The sequence below is a fragment of the Pipistrellus hanaki genome (genome assembly GCF_964339955.1).
Source record: "Pipistrellus hanaki genome assembly, chromosome: 15".
In the NCBI taxonomy this organism is placed as follows: Eukaryota; Metazoa; Chordata; class Mammalia; order Chiroptera; family Vespertilionidae; genus Pipistrellus; species Pipistrellus hanaki.
This window is the reverse complement of record NC_140517.1, coordinates 125,911-141,779: the sequence shown is the minus strand read 5'-3', so window position 1 is coordinate 141,779 and position 15,869 is coordinate 125,911. Positions and strand designations below refer to the sequence as shown.

The 15,869-nt window shown below is 58.7% G+C and overlaps 1 protein-coding gene and 1 long non-coding RNA gene across 5 annotated transcripts; one reads left to right on the top strand and one right to left on the bottom strand.

The window, feature by feature from the left end:
* Positions 1–82: 82 nt before the first annotated feature.
* On the bottom strand, positions 83–685 carry LOC311633167. The gene is made up of 2 exons (XR_014796906.1): positions 578–685; positions 83–294 (listed from the first exon to the last, which is right to left on the bottom strand). It is a non-coding gene; the product is annotated as an uncharacterized lncRNA (long non-coding RNA).
* On the top strand, positions 280–14,281 carry TCF25 (TCF25 ribosome quality control complex subunit). Of its 4 annotated transcripts, none has more exons than XM_084905448.1 (18): positions 280–933; positions 2,265–2,399; positions 3,307–3,381; positions 4,398–4,516; positions 4,996–5,061; positions 5,540–5,622; positions 6,764–6,894; positions 7,205–7,304; positions 7,940–8,033; positions 9,242–9,334; positions 9,420–9,525; positions 10,116–10,275; positions 11,334–11,421; positions 11,866–12,024; positions 12,162–12,252; positions 12,530–12,609; positions 13,662–13,734; positions 14,031–14,281. In XM_084905448.1, the coding sequence occupies exons 1-18, from the start codon at positions 742–744 to the stop codon at positions 14,187–14,189; spliced, it is 2,004 nt and encodes a 667-aa protein (XP_084761574.1). In that variant the 5' UTR covers positions 280–741; the 3' UTR covers positions 14,190–14,281. The 4 variants fall into 4 exon arrangements, with proteins under 4 accessions (XP_084761574.1, XP_084761576.1, XP_084761573.1 ...); XM_084905447.1 differs by having other exon boundaries at positions 298–933; positions 2,265–2,429; XM_084905450.1 differs by lacking the exon at positions 4,996–5,061.
* The last annotated feature ends 1,588 nt before the right edge of the window (positions 14,282–15,869 follow it).

The window sequence follows — 15,869 nt, the reverse complement described above, 5'->3', positions numbered from 1 at the left end:
GGGGATTGCTCTTCTCAATCCTGTCTGCACATTTTAATTCCCTAACGAGCTTTTTAAAATGACAACGCTGCACCCCGGAATGTCTCGACCTGCGTCCTTCATGTTTATTGTGAAAACCTCCCAGGAAGGTATGACGCACAGAATGGCGAGCCTCCACCTCAGACCAGGGTTCCCAAACCTGGAGGTACAGGAAGCCACCTGGCGGGTGCGGTTCCGGTCTGTCCGGCCTGAGGGTTGGCCGGGAGGTTGTCCGGAAGTCCTTTGGGGAGCGGCTGGGTTTGGATGAGCTGGCGGCTAACGAGGGGACAGACCCGCGGGGTCACCGGCGGGGCGCGCAGGGCGGGCCGAGTCCCCCACGCTCCCAGCCCCCGCCTGCGCAGGGCTCTTCCCCTCCCCGCCTGCGCGTACCTCCGCGACAGAGGGCCCAGGTCCCGGGGCGGGAGGCTCGGAGCCCGGGCGCCCGCTCCCCCACCCCAGCCCCGCCGCCGCCGCGGGCCCTCCTCCCTCCCAAAGACGCGGAGACGCCGCGGACCCGGCACCGCAACTCTCGCGAGAACACGTCCGAGCGAGCCCGCACCTCCGTAGGTGACAGCGGGAAAGAGCGGAAGTTCCGGAGAGCGCGGCGCGCAGGCGCGACACGCAGCCCCACGCCAGCCCCGCCAGTGCGCAGGCGCGCTGCGGCTCGCCTTCCTGCTCCCTGGTCAGCTCCCCGTCCCCGCACGTCAGCGGCCGTTGGGTCCTATGTCACGCCGGGCCCTCCGGAGGCTGCGGGGGGAGCAGCGCGGGCAGGAGCCCCTCGGGCCTGGCGCCCTCCAGTTTGGCTTCCGTGACGACGATGACGCGGAAGAAGAAGGACCAAAGCCGGGGCCAGGCGGCCCGCGCCCCCGGAGCCCAGGGAAGGAGGGGGTCCGCGTCAACAACCGCTTCGAGCTGGTGAGCCGGGGTGCCCGGAGCGGGGGCGATGGGGGCGCGGTGTGCGGGGCGGGTCTGCGCGGGGCGAGGCCGTGACGTCAGGGGGCGGGGCCGCCCGGGGTCCGGGCTGCAGCGGGGAGGGCGGGGCCAAGGGAGGGGCGGGGCCTGAAGCCACGGGGGCGGGGCCACGCCCTGTCCGGTCCGCAGCTGGGAGTGGGGCCGGAGTGTCCAGAAGCGGGGCAATGGGGGAGGGGGGCGGGGTCCGTCAACTCGAGGGGCGGGGCACCCATTGGTGGGTGGGGCTTCCCTTCTCAGAGCCTTGCGGGGCTGTCCCTTGATTTCTATCTCCGCCCTGGCACTTGCAGGGTCTTTACAAACACCTTTGCTCCTCACAACGTGGAACATGGTGTGCAGGTGTCTGGCACAGCCCTGTCTCTGCGCAGGTCTCAGGCTGTGGCCTTGTATGTGTCAGCCTTATCTTGTTCTTGCTTCCTTGACCTTCTTGTGTGGGCAGGTGACACGTGTTTTGCTCACCTGTGTCTCCTGCATCGTGCCAGTGCCCAGCATAGGCATAGAGTCAGCACCGTTCTTGCTGTTGAGATTGAGGTTGGCATAGAGGTTGTTACAAATCTGAATTCCTTAAAACACCATCAGTGTCCCAAAAGGGGCTCAAAAAAAAAAAGCTCTTGTAAAGGAAGGGAGCATGACTTCGTGAGAGAGATCCAGTGCCCACCTCCACCAAGAGGCATTGGTGGCACCATTAGTTGAATGCTGGGGGGGGGGGGTGTGGGTGCCAGTGTGGAGGAAGCGTCCACTGGAGGCCTCATTCTAGCTTCCTCCCTTTGCTGCAAGATCTTAACCAGCCAGACCACCCTGGGGCCCCGGTGTCCCGAGGCCGCCGCACAAAAGAAGGCGCCGAGGTAGGAATTGCCCTGTTGCTGGTGGAGACAGACCCCATTTGGTAGAATCCCAGCATCTTCACATGACGTGCTCTTTTCGTAAACAAAGACTTATGGACTTGCTAGACAGACAAATGGCGCTCAGAGCGGGAAATAAGTTGTGCTGTTCTGGGATTCTGCATTATGCCAGCTCTGAAGATAGGACACCATGAGCCACCTGTGCCCCAGCACTCTGTGGCTCATCAGCTGAACCAGGACTTGTTCAGACGGTTGCCCTGTGGGCTTTGAGGCATGACACGTCCCTGTTCCTCCTCTGCAATCTCAGAGTGGCCTTGCAGGTGCCCCCCAGCACCTCCTCTCTGCCCTTGCTACTGACATGCCTCTCAGTACCTCAGGATGCATGTGTAACGGGATGACATGTGACGCCCTCTTCCCTCCCCTCTGTTCCTGCAGATTAACATTGAGGACGTTGAGGAGGGGCCTGTGGTGAATGGGGAGAAGTCCGATGGTCTGCGCACAGAAGCTGTGGTGTCGGGGAGCAAAAGGAAGTCCCAGAGTGGAAGTGCCGAGCCCAGGAAGGATGGAGAGGTGGATGACAGGACAGGGCCCCTGGAGCAGGTGTGGGGACAAGGGTGCCCAGCCACACACTCTGCTGTCATTTCTGAGTTCCGTCTTGTTAATGCCCAGTGGCCCCCACCTTTCCTCGGGAGTCGTGATCAGATGTGTATGACATCTTGAAGACGTGGACATCACGGGTGCTCCATCCAGGGTCCCCTAGACGTTTCCAGGCAGGAGATCCTTTTGGGAGAGCCCCCTGCTCAGCGGGTGTGCCCTCCTCATGACTGTGCCTCTGGGGCTCAGGCGGGTGGACGGCCCTGGGTGGATGTGCCTTGAAGAGAGGAGTCTGCCGGGTCAGTTTTGTGTTCTCCATGGCACACCGAGGGTCCCTCCAGGGACCTTTTGCTCATTTGCTCAACACATGCTTTTGGGAGCCTCCTGGGCTCTGGGGACAGGAGCCTCTGGTCAAGAGGGTGACATGGATGGACTGACAACTACAGCTGGGAAGACTTGGGGGGGAGTGGGCAGACGGATCTAACGGGCAGAGGGGCTCCCTAAAGAGTCTCCACACTATGGTGGGAGGAGAGGCCAGGGGAAGGCATGGCTGATCGTGGCAGGGAGAGTGAGTGACAAAGTGAGTGATGAAAGCAGAGGGCTGATGGGTGGATATCAGAACCCTGTGAGGTTGTCAGGTCACAGGATCTCTGAGGTATATCAGGAAGAGGTGTGAGAGGAAGCTGGAGGCTGCACTGAGTCGGGGGACTGGTGGGAGGTAGTCGTTGTCAGAGAAGTTGGTGAGGTCACGGGACCTTCGTGAAGTGGGAGCGAGGGGACATCAAGCCTGCGTCCAGTGTCCTTCTGCAGCTCCTGCTTTGATCCTCAGGGTTTAAGATCTTATCCCCTCTTTACATTGACTAAGATGTGCTTCTTTTATTAGTCGAATGTGAGTGGCAAACTCCGAAAGAAGAAAAAGAAACAGAAAAATAAGAAAAGTTCTGCAGGAGAAACTTCGGTACGTCTGGGTGCTGCCCTGTCCGCTGTTTTCTGGCTGCGTCTCAGGGTGCTGTTGGAAGCTGTTTGTGTTTTTGTTTGTTTGTGGCAAACCTGTCCTCCAGACTCTGATGTCACATGATTGTGAAGCTTAGATCCCTTGGCCTTTCTCTTCCTAGCTGCTCCCAGTTCAAAATGCTCACAGGTCTTCACGGCCAGCATCTCGATCCACGGTTGGCTCCACAGCCGTTAGGGGGAAATCAGCTTAGCCACTGGGTCCTGTCATCACACCGCTCTCCCTGCGTTTCAGCAAGTTCCTGCCCTCCTTGTCCCAGGCCAGCCTGTGGGGTTGGTGCCTGCCACGCTTCTTATATAAAGTCGGGGGGGTTTCAGGGCCCTCACCATGTTGTCCAGAGCACTGTTGGCAGGGACAGGAAAACATGTTGTTTTTATTTGATACTTTGATTCCTTCCTGCTAGTAGTATAACTGATCCAGAAGTCAGAGAAATGAAAAGGAAGTTACCTACCCAATTTCGCTTGCTTGTTCACTTCATTCCTTGAGGGTTAGAGCCCCCTCTGAAACACTGCTCTTGGGCAGCAGAGCCCTCAGCCTGCTGCACCTGTGCCGTGACTGATAGCGGGCACTGAGGTGTAAATGCCCAGGAGCAGTGTGGCAGAAAGCATATTGCCATGTTGCCCCTGTGCCTTGTGGTCCCGTGTTTGTTCCGAAAAGAGGTTGTGTCTTTGTGGCTGTTCAGTCAGAATCTCAAGTCCCAGCTCAGTTACCTGAGCAGGTGAGTGCACCTATGAGAAGAGAAATGCACCCTTGTGGTTCAGATATCTGAGGGCTCTTCTGGTTCTGTGATTCTGTCTGTTCTGAGCTGCTGCTTACAAAGAATCTGTTATATGCCTATTGTCTTTCAGGAAGCAAGCATGATTAAAAATGAGTTCTTTGTAAAAATGAGCCATCGGTATTGGTTGTAACATGTAAAACAAAGTGAGGGTGGTGGTTAACATGTTGTTGTTTGGGGCCTTTAGGAAAATGGGCTGGAAGATATTGATCGCATCTTGGAGAGGATTGAGGACAGCAGTGGCTCTCTCCACCCCAGCCCCCCTCTCCTAAGCTCGAGGAAGCACGTCCTGTATGTGGAGCACAGGTACCTCCCCCCACGCTGCAGACTGCGTGCCAAGGAAGTTGCTTATTAGGACAGAAGAAAATAACTCTGTGTAAAGGTGATACAAGTACATGGTCAGACATTTAATAAACAGGGACCAGGAGGAAGAGGAAAGGGGAAAGCCTCTGTTTTCGCTGTTAGCTTTATGTGTGTGGGTACACAATTGGCGTAAGATGTCCTGGATTGTAGATACTGGAACCCAGTTCCCGCTGTAGAGGTTGGTCCTGAGCTGGTGGGAATCCCGATGCAGTCAGGCCTTTCACTGCCTCACTCTGCTGAGACAGGTGGCCAGCCTCCGGTCCCGCCTGGGGGCTGCGGTGGTAGAGAAAGCAGGCCCGTTAGTGATCTTGGACACCAGAATAGCCGCTTTCCTCACTGGGTTTTTATGGGACTTTCTAAAATTCTCAGAATCGTTATAAGAACTCAATTTCATTTTTCTTTTAAAATTTTCAATTCTCTAGACACTTAAATCCAGACACAGAACTGAAAAGGTATTTCGGTGCCCGAGCTGTCCTAGGGGAACAAAGGTGAGACCCACACGGGCATGTTCTCAATTAAAGGTGGGGTTCTTGAAGCCAGAGTGAAAAAAACGAGACCCTCAGGGTTCCCCGTTGTGAGGGGCCTGAGGGTGGGTCAGGGAGGAGCTGGAGTCTGACCTTGTTTGTGGCTGCTGGGCTCGCTGCCTTCTGCAGCAAAAGTTCCAAAAATCCTTAAACTTTGAACTTCTAGCCCTGAAATCTTAGGCAGGTTCATTCTTGCATCTCAGTCAGCATCACAACTAACATGAAGTTTTGGTTCTAGGTCAAGTTTGATCTTTGTTAATTTAACAGTTCATTAAAAAAAAGTTTTTATTGATTTTTAGATAGGAAGAGAGAGAGGGAGAGAGAGAAACATTTTGTCCTTGTCCTTGTGGCCTCACCCCCTGCCCCTGCCCTGAGGTTTTGCTCCCACAGCCAGCAGAGGCCGGGCGGTTAGTGAAGCTGTGCCACGTCCTGTTCTCCACAGGCCGAGGCAGAGGCAGCGTGTGTACCCCAAGTGTACGTGGCTGACGACCCCCAAGAATACTTGGCCCCGGTACGCCAAGCCAGGTGAGCGGCCTCAGAGGTTCGGGGTGTGCGTTGGCCGGCGCTGGGCACTGTTGGTGTCAGCCCGTTGGGCCAGGCCAGTCCTCTGCAGAGCTCCGTGCAGGTGTGCTATTGGGGGTCTGCCATGGTGCCACCAGTGTTGGGGCAAAGATCCCACGCCAACGGTGTCTCTTCTTGACCATGGGGTGTGTTTGTGTGTGTGTTTAACATTTATCTTGATTTCAGAGACGAAGGAACAGGGAGAGAGAGATACAAACATAAATGGTGAGAGAGAATCATGGATCTGCTGCCTCCTGTGCACCCCTGCTGGGGATCGAGCCCGAAATCCAACCCTGGCTGTGCCCTGACCAGGAATCGAACCGTCATCTCTTGGCTCCTGGGTTGAAGCTCAACCACTGAGCCACATTGGCCAGGCTTGGCCATGTTTTAATGCAACTTTTTATCTACCTTATTGCTTTTCCCTATGGTACTATACCATAGGAAGCAACCAAGTTCACTTTCAAAGTTTCATTTTATATTTTGTTGCAAACTAGTAAAGTTTCATTTTATATTTTGTTGCGAACTAGTAAGTACTAGAAAGAAAAACAGCAATCGTGCAGAAAGTGATGGGGTGTGGGTAAGTGTCCTGTCGGGGCTGCTTGGCTACAGGGCCTGGAGGAGCACCTGGGAGCCCTCCAGCCAAGGCAGGGGGAAGGGAGGGAGACCCCGAGCACAGGCAGAGGTGGGGGGCCTCAGCTGTGTGTCCTGCGACATGTGCCTTAGTGCAGTGCCAGTGAGGTGTAAGCCAGGTGACTGGGGACCCCTGACTTATTTCATGAAGGCGCTGAAGAGGGAGTTTCCAGGTTCATCAGCAGAAATGACCCTGCACTCCTGATTTGGGCACGAGAGGCAGGCAGAAAGGGCATCTGGTTGTGGTTACAGTCATGTCTCCTCCGTGCCTGCCTGTTGTCCTGGGTGTTGGTCCTCTGTCCGGGCTCCTGGGAGGAGACACGTCTTTGTAGGAAAAGAGCCGAGGGCGCGGGCAGTCACCAGGCACCTGGGACCACGCTCATGGTGGAGCCGATGCCTCGATGCGGCAGCTCGCACCGGTGCACGCAGGCTTCTCGCAGGAGCACCTGGAGGCCTGACCTGGCGCCCTCCCCAGGCTTGTCGATGCGGCTGCTGGAGTCCAAGAAGGGCCTGTCCTTCTTTGCGTTCGAGCACAGCGAGGAGTACCAGCAGACGCAGCACAAGTTCCTGGCGGCCGTGGAGTCGATGGAGCCCAACAACATCGTGGTGCGTGAGTCCCTCCGCAGGCCGGGCCCCGGGACCGTGCTCCAGGGCACTGCTTCTGGGGCTCACCGCTCCTCCAGTGCGGGGCCTGGGCGGGGGAGGGTTAAGGGAGAGACACCTGGGCACAGAGTCCTGAGCTGCCACTCCAGGCAGGTAGGGATTTGGCTTCGCAACCGTGTCGAACACGTTTGGGCTGGAGGATGTCGTGACTCACCCCGGTGACATTTTCCCCGAGGCTTAGCTGCCTGAAAGAAAGCAGTGCCCAGGGCCGGAGGCGACCACAGCCACGTCAGCTTCCCTTCCTGCCTTGCAGGTTCTCCTGCAGACGAGCCCCTATCACGTGGACTCACTGCTGCAGCTCAGCGACGCCTGCCGCTTCCAGGACGATCAGGAGATGGCGCGAGACCTCGTAGGTGAGAGCTCTCTCCGGCCCTGCGGCAGCGCCCGCGTCCCCTCCGCGCGTGTCTCAGAGGCTGCGGCATAGATGCCATTTGCACAGTGACTGGGTACAAATGGGTTTCCCAGGATATCGTTAAAATAACAGCTTCATTAAGTGTTGGAGTTGTTCAGCCTTTTGGATCCTAGACCATTTTCGTTACTTAAAAAGAAACCTCAGCTCTTCAGTCACCTCCCAGGCCCCAGCCCTGGTAACCACCAGTCTGCCTCTGGATTTCTCTGTTGACGGTCTGATCATGTGTTTCTGGCTTCTTCACGCACAACAGTGTCTCCCAGGCTGGGAGATGTTCCAGGGGGTGATGGACCCTGTTTGTGTGCCCACAGCACGTGGCACACTGGGTTGTCCCCATACTGTGGCCCCTGTGTGTGAGCTTTGTGAGGATGTGTGTGTGCATTTCTTTGTCTGGAATCGGTGTTGCCAGCTCGTTGAGCCCCAGGGCCAGTCAGTCACGTTTGTGCTGTCTATTCCCCAAATCCTAGTAACCTGACTCCTTCCTCCCAGAGCTTTCCTTGTTGGGAGCCACAGAGGACGGGGTTGCAGCTGCCGCAAGGCGGCTGTGACACCCTCCCCTGGTGTTTGTGTGGCCCACAGAGAGAGCGCTGTACAGCATGGAGTGTGCCTTCCACCCCCTGTTCAGCCTCACCAGTGGGACCTGCCGGCTGGACTACCGCAGACCCGAGAACAGGTGAGCGGCCTCCCCGAAGGACTTGGCTCACACGCACTGGTCTTTTTCCTGGGTATTGGAGCTTTCACAGGTGACATGAGACCCAGGTAGGGGAGTGGGAGCAGGAGGCATGGGCTGTCCGCAAGGGGTCCTGCCAGGTAGGTTGAGCCAGGCATCTCACTGGGTTAAAAGCTTGAATGCAAGAGGGCTGGGCTCCAGGACGGTCGGATCAGCTGGCCTGGAGTTAAATGCGTTTGTATTAGAAGTGAACCTGCTAAGCCACTCCGCGTGATGGGGTCTGTCATCGTGTGTTTTCCCGTGTCTTTGGACAAAAGGATCCGAGCCCAAGAGTTTAGAAAGCTCTGTGACGCTCTGCTTGCGGGGGTGTGGTCCGGGAGTGAGCAGCTGGAATTCAGCCAGGCCTGTTGCTCTGCATGAGCAGTTGTGTGCGTGGCCCCTTGTCTTACAGAGACTTCTGCCTCCCTGAACTTCCTCTCCGCTCATGCCCTGCTGGCCACAGCAGCCTCCCCGCTGCCCTCGGCCTGGTCTTCAGGGCCCTGGCGGGTGGGCATGCCTCTGTCCTGGGGCATTTCCCCGCCCGGGGTCCCAGGCACCATGACCCACTGCTCCGTCTGCACTGGGGGCTGCACCTGAGCTTCCTCCCCTGCTTGTGCTTGTCAGCCTGGCTGCTCCAGGCGAATTCCCGGTTAAGTTCTTTCAGACAGGTCATAAGATACGGACAGTGCAGGCATTAGCCAAGCAGTGGGTGTTGATAAAAGCAATTGCCTGCTGGGATCATTCCAGTCACAGCCTTGGCATCAACACCAGAGCTGCTGTGACTGGAAATGTGAGGAAAGATGAAGGTTGTAATGACAGGTTTTAACTCTCTTCCCGTAAATCATAACCGCAATCCTGCTTTCCACGGATTTGAGGGACTGAGACAAGATTGTCCTGGGGCCTCACACACTTCCTTCCCATGGGTGTTGGGATGCAGAAAACCCCAAGGTAAAGGTTTGAACTAAGAAGCTAGGCTTACGTACATGGTGCACTTCTGACTCAAACAGCAAGCAAAGTGTCACCTTCTCTGCAGACAGGAGCATTCTCCAAAACTCACAGTGATTAGGCCTCACAGGAAATGCGGCGAGGCGGCAGGCACGATGAGGACCGAGGGCGACGTGGCTCCCCCACCTGCTGTCGCCCTGGCTCACGAGGAACTGTCTTGGGTCTAGGAGCTTCTACCTGGCCCTCTACAAGCAGATGAGCTTCCTGGAGAAGCGGGGCTGCCCGCGCACAGCGCTGGAGTACTGCAAGCTCATCCTGAGGTGAGTGTTCGCCGGCGGCATGGCGGTGGCCACCGGCCGACACCACGTGGGCCCACTCGGTTTTGTCTCCCTCTGCCTCCGGAAGCCTGGAGCCCGACGAGGACCCCCTGTGCATGCTGCTGCTGGTGGACCACCTGGCCCTGCGGGCACGCAACTACGAGTACCTGATCCACCTGTTCCAGGAGTGGGAGGTAGGCGGGGTGTGCGATGGCCTGCACAGCCCCGTCACCGTGGCTGAGGTCACCGTGGCGAGGGTCCTGGCACACGCCTGCTCCTGCTCGTGTCACTGGGACAGGAGCACTGAGGAGCCCCCTTGGCTGCCAGATCGACATGGGGTGTCAGAGTGCCTTTGCTCAGTCACCGATTTCACTTCCTAATGGTCTCAAACCACAAGCCTCCTGATGCAAATCATGTACTGAGGTCGCTAAGATCGATGGCTAGAATGAATCGACTATTTGTGAGATTGTGAAAGGAAAAAAACCACGTTGTTTTTGCTGTCGTACCTCAATCTATCATTCTGTTTCACTACTATTCGTCACTTACTCTGCCTGGTTTATAAATTGAACTTGAGCACAGTACGCGTGTACAGAGGAGAACAGTGCATGCAGGGTCTTTTCCACCCACAGTGTCAGGCACCCACGGTGGGTCTTTGAGCACAGCCACTCAGGATGACGGGGACCACTGTGCCTGTCGCTTCTGCGAAGGGAAGGCCCCGGGCGGAGGCCGTCATCGCACACGGTGCTCCCTGTCTGAGAACTCTGCCTCCGTCTTCACCACGCAGGCTCACCGGAACCTGTCCCAGCTCCCAAACTTTGCCTTCTCCGTGCCGCTGGCGTACTTCCTGCTGAGCCAGCAGGCAGACCTCCCAGAAGAGGAGCTCAGCTCGGCGAGGGAAAAGGCCTCTCTCCTGGTGCGACAGGCCCTCATCATGTTCCCTGGAGGTGGGTGCTGCCAGGCCGCCCCTCCCCTCAGGCTGCCAGTGGCCGGGAAGCCGCGTCTCAGGGTGGTTGGGGCGGTAGGACGTCTTTCTGAGAGGCAGGAAGTAAGGCCCTGGGCTCTGGGGACGTGGGGACGTGGGACGGGAGGGGCAGCCAGCCAGCCGGGCTGCACTTTCTGGTGTGCAATGCTGCTGCTCACCAGTGTGAGGGATGAGACAGATTATCCGGGGGCCTCCCAGACCACCTTCCCACGGGCGTCCGTGCGAAGTCTGCGGGCTCGTCCCTGGGTGGCACATCCTGATGGGGCGTGTGGCTGGGAAAGGAGCTCGCTGTTGTCCCCCTCCCCCGCGTCCTCACACCACACGCAGCTTTACAAGGAGGCAGCCGCCGAGATTCCCGCCTCGGGGACTGATGTTCCAGAGCAGGGATGGCCTGTGAGGTGGTGCTAGAGGGGAGATGGGGTTCTGGGGTGGGAGGAGGCCAAGCCTCAGGCTCCCAGCACACTGCATCCTCAGCCACCCCAGCCCTGCACGCACGCCTTGGCCTGGCCGCTCTGCACACTGGCTGCCCAGCCGGCCTCAGGGAACCGGCCCTGCCATCCACCTGCTGCAGCTGTGGCTGCTAGTGTGGAGGAGGGTGTTTGTGCCAGGCCCCTGCCTCGGGCTGTGGGCACGCAGCAGGGGGCTGGGTGGGGTGTGGAGCCTGCACCACAGAATGCCAGCAGTGCCCCTGCTCCCTGGACTACCGCGGTCCGGGTCCTTCTGTGAGACCCACTGGGCGGGCACAGGGCAGGAGCCTCACACTGTCAGCACAGAGCTTGGTGCTGCTGTAGCCCATGCCTGGGGAGTCCCTGGGAAGACAGGGTTCTCCCTTGCGAGGGGCTGTCGAGGGGTGGGCTGTGTGGTCTTTAGGAGGAGAACGTCTGGCACCCATGCTTGGGGATCACAGGGGGTCCCCTTAGATGCAGACGGGGCCTCTGGGAAGCAGCAGGACAGAGAACCTTCCTTCAGAGTTGGCCTCTCGGGCGTGAGTGACCCATCGGGCCTCTGCTTCCTCCGCAGTTCTAATGCCCTTGCTCGAGTGCTGCAGCGTTCGGCCGGACGCCGCCGTCGCCTGTCACCCCTTCTTTGGACCCAGTTCCGAAATAAGGTAAAGACGGGAAGACGCCCGAGGGGCACAGACGCGGCCTGTGCGTAGTGCAGGCTGCCTGCACGTCTGCCGGGGTCTGGCCTGTCGGACATGGAGCTGGCGGCGTGTGAGCAACCTGCAGCCCAAGCACAAGGCTTCCCGATGGGGGGGGGGGGGCGGGAGACAGAGGGGGAGGGGAGATGGGGCATGGGTGCCCGTGTTCTTTCTCTGTTTTACGTTCCTGTTAAGGAACTCATCCTTAGTAAAGACCATGTGCGATGTTCAGAAGTGGCGCCCCACCTCTGGGCAGTGGCATGTGGCAGACTCCAGGTTGGCAGCCCTTCTGGGCAGCCTCCTCTCACTCGGGCTTTGGGCACACCCTGGCTGTGCCCAGCATGTGCCAGCAGGCGCCTGGAGGCTGGACCTGGGTGGGGGGATTTGCTTACAGGCCCTGCCTTCCCGCAGCCAGCCCCCCGCGCTGAGCCAGCTGGTGAGCCTGTACCTCGGGCGGTCCCACTTCCTGTGGAAGGAGCCCAGCATCATGAGCTGGCTGGAGGAGAACGTCCGTGCGGTCCTCCAGGCCGTGGACGCGGGGGACCCCGCCGTGGCAGAGTGCGAGAGCAGGTGAGGCCGGCGGGAGCCGGACCGCTTTGGGCCGGTAGGTCCTCGGGAAGAAGGAGGCTGGCTGCTCGGGGATCTGCATCGTGATGTGGGGGGAGGAAGGCTCCATTCCGTGACTGTCCTTTGTCTCCCGGGCCCAGGCGGAAGGTGCTCTACCAGCGAGCGCCCAGAAACATCCACCGTCACGTGGTCCTCTCTGAGATCAAAGAAGCTGTTGCTGCGCTGCCCCCGGTAAGGAGCAGGGCTGCCGTGGGAGCTGGTGGGAGCTGGCCCCTCCCCTCAGGGCCGCTAGAGCTGCGTCCTGACACCCTGGGCAGGGATTGCGGCGTGTGGGATGGTGGTGGGTGTCCCACCCTCACCCAAAGCCTGGGTAAGCACAGCCTGGCCGCTGGGGTCCCTCCAGCAGGAAGGCCCCGTCCAGACCAGAATCTGCTGACAGGCGGCGGAGAGGGGAGCAGAGGCACACACAGGGCTCGGCTGCATCTCCGTTCTCTGTCTTGTTCTGCAGGAAGTGACCACGCAGTCCGTGATGGGCTTTGACCCTCTGCCTCCTTCAGACACCATCTACTCCTACACCAGGCCAGAGAGGTACCTGTCCCTGCTCCTGGTGCCTTTGCATCTGGCTTTCAGATCAGAGCTTCGGGCCTGGGACTTGCTGCTTCTTCCAGACACAGGCTCTAGAGCAGAGTGGTTTGGGGTCATGGATCAGCTTTTCCAGGCCTGGAGTTTTCCGTGTATTTGTCTGACCAGGAACTTCACTGCATCAGGTTCTGTAGCAGGTGCTGCACATACAGTGGGAAGCAGTCAGGCACCTCTGTCCTGGTGGCATGTCCAGTGCAGTGGGGAAACATCTCAGGTATAGAATCTGGAAAGTGCCACCCGAAACTGCCGAGAGTAGTGGCGTGTGGTCTTTAGGAGGATTCACTGAGATTTGGGGGGCCCGGTAAAGAGGTGCTGGGTGTGTATGGACGGCTCCCTTTTTCCTCTGGCCTCTTGAGCTGAGTGACTGCCTTACCCGGAGCCCTCGCCAATGTCCTAAATCTGGAAGACTCACCAACAGCTTGTCCCATTTAAGGGAGCATGAGCCTTCAGACCTCAAAAGAACACATTTTGTAGAAGTCCTTTTTCTCTCTCACCAAATTATAAAAGTTGGATTGCATATTCAGAAGGTAACAGTTTCCAGTTACCTGCTCCAATGGAAATTTTTTAGTGTCTTAGGCTCAGAGAAAAGCGGCATGTTGGACATCTTGGCACTGAGGCGTGGCTGTAGGACTTCAGGGATTGTCCCCCACCCCCTTGAGCTTTCATAGTAAATAAAGGTCACTGCTCAACAACACCTCAGTGCCTCATAGAGCTGGGATGCAGTACCCCTGAGGAACACTGCAACCAAAGCTTTTCTTATCAGCAAGGCACCTGGCTGCGGTGGGCTGCGCTTCCCTCCTGGTCCAACAAGCCAGGTTACAAAGGACCACCCCCCAGCCCTGGAACATGCTCCCCGCTGCCCCTGATGCCGGCAGTACCCCCTTAGCTGGCCGTGAGTCATGGCTGCTGCCCCCTGGGGCTCCAGGCCCCAGCTCAGCCCCGTCTCCAGCTGCTGCCGTTCTGTCAGCTTCATTTCCTCCCTGTTCTTTCTCTTTCAGGCTGAGCCCCGTCAGCCATGGAAACACGATCGCCCTCTTCTTTCGGTCACTACTGCCCAGTTACAGCATGGAGGTAGGTGAGCTCACCTGGCCTCTCTGCTGGCCACGGGGTGCAACAGGTCCCTTCCGGTGTGACTGCAGAGTCAGCGCTGCCAGCAGCAGGGCACCCGTCTGCCTGGGAAGCTGGGCGTGGCTGCCTGAGCCCGCAGCTGCCGATGGGACAAGACACCCCCGTCAGCAGGGCGGCTGGATCCCACCCTGGTGGCCTGGCCTCGTTAGGTAGACGCGTGTAAGTGGCCTCCAGAGGCTGCTGCCTCTACAGGTCCCGAGTGCCCAGGGGCCCTGCTCAGATGGGTCTCGTTGCCGCAGGGGGAGAGGCAGGAGGACGGAGGGGCCGAGGGACTGGACCACAACCAGGGCTTGAACAGGCTGATGCTGGCCGTGCGAGACATGATGGCCACCTTCCACTTCCACGACCCGGAGGCTCCGCATGAGGACCATGCCGAGGGGGACGGGGAGTGGGACTGAGCGCAGCTCACGCCCACACTGTGCAATTATGTTCCTGATTTGTCTGGTCACACTGACCAGCTCCCTGAAGTAAAAATGCCATGTCCGCCCGCCTCCGCCTTCTGTAAACGTGAACGTGACGCCTGCGCATGTGAGCTCTCTCCCAGGCTGGGTCAGTGCCCAGCATGGGGCAAGGCCTGTGTTCTGTCGGAACTGGGGCAGGCAGGCCCGGGGCTGGGGGTGAGGGGGAGGGCAGGCACACAGCTGGTCTTTCCGTCGGACACAATGGTTTTATTGGAAAACACTGAGTCAGGAGCCTGCGAAATGGTGGCTTAGGAACAGACGGCAGAGATTGGGGGCATTTGATCTGCAGTGTGACCAGGACAAGGCGGCAGGCTTGTTGGCTGATTGGCAGCAGGGAGGCACACCAGGTTGCCTGTGACTCAGCAGCCTGTTTGGTTCTGGGAGGATCCAGGCATTGCTGTTGTCTTCTGGGCACCCTCCCGGCCCTGACCTCCCCAAGTTCAAGGGAAACCAGACCACCTTTGAACCAAGACACTGACCCAGCTCTGGGCCAGCCCTTCCTGAGACCCACTGCGCGGAGCCACGGGCCGGCTGCACAGCTGTGACCCGCCCGCTGGTGTGCCGGGCTGCACCCCTCCTGGAGCTCTCCGTCCCCCGGAGCTCCCTCGCACACTGAAGGTCCACACATTGCGTGCCCACCATGTGCCTCCTGGTGCTGGGGAGACAGCAGTAACAAGACAGACTTCCTGCTCTCACAGCCGCCTCAGGGTGAATCAGGCTCGTCCTCCTGGGGGGGTGCGCTCTGTCCATGGCCATTCCTCACGCATCTCCCAGGGCACAGAGGGAAGGAGACAAACGGCCTCAGAATTATCTGACTTCCTTACACTTTCCCCCGTGACCGTAACGAATCACAAAGTGGACTTTTCCCCACTCGGCTGTATCTGCTGTCTCCCTCCCACAGTCCTGACAGGCGAGGGCATGAGAACCAGCAGGAGGCCCGAGGCCTCCCAGGAAGAGGCTGTGGTCACCTGCCCCCGGCTGCCCAGTCTCATGCCCTTTGAAGTCTCAGGCTGGGGGGGGGGGCACGGGCCCCTCAAAGGCCTCCTTTATAGAGCCGGAAACAACAGCCCTGAAGAGTGGTGACGGGCAGGGCCCTGCTCACCCAGCGGAAGGCAGTTCTTAGGGGCGGTGTGGCAGGAACCGTGGACCCTCACAGCTGCTGGGACCACCTTCCTGCCACAGCACAGCCTCATGGTCCTGCCCTGGGCCCTCTGGGGTCCTCCACCAAAGGGTCTCGGAGTAGGGGGAGGGCGCAGTGCGGCCCGTCCTGGGCCTGCTGCCTGTGGAGCTGGGAGAGGCCTGTCCTTCCATCCACACACGGGGAGCGGGGACTGCACCCTCGGAAACAGGCCGCTGGCCCACCGGCGTGGAAAGTGGTTTGGCCACATCCACCGAAGCTGGAGATCGGCCTCGGGCCATGAAATCCCTTGTCGCCCAGAGGGTCGGTGGCTGTTCACCAGAGCCTGGCAGAGCGCCCGCGACACTGCAATGGGTTGGGAGCTGCACATACAACAATCAACCAGTATCTGTAATGCTTTCAACAATAAAAATAAAATTTTAAAAAGCAACCAGTGAATGCCTAAATAATTGAAACAACAAACTGATGTTTCTCTCTCT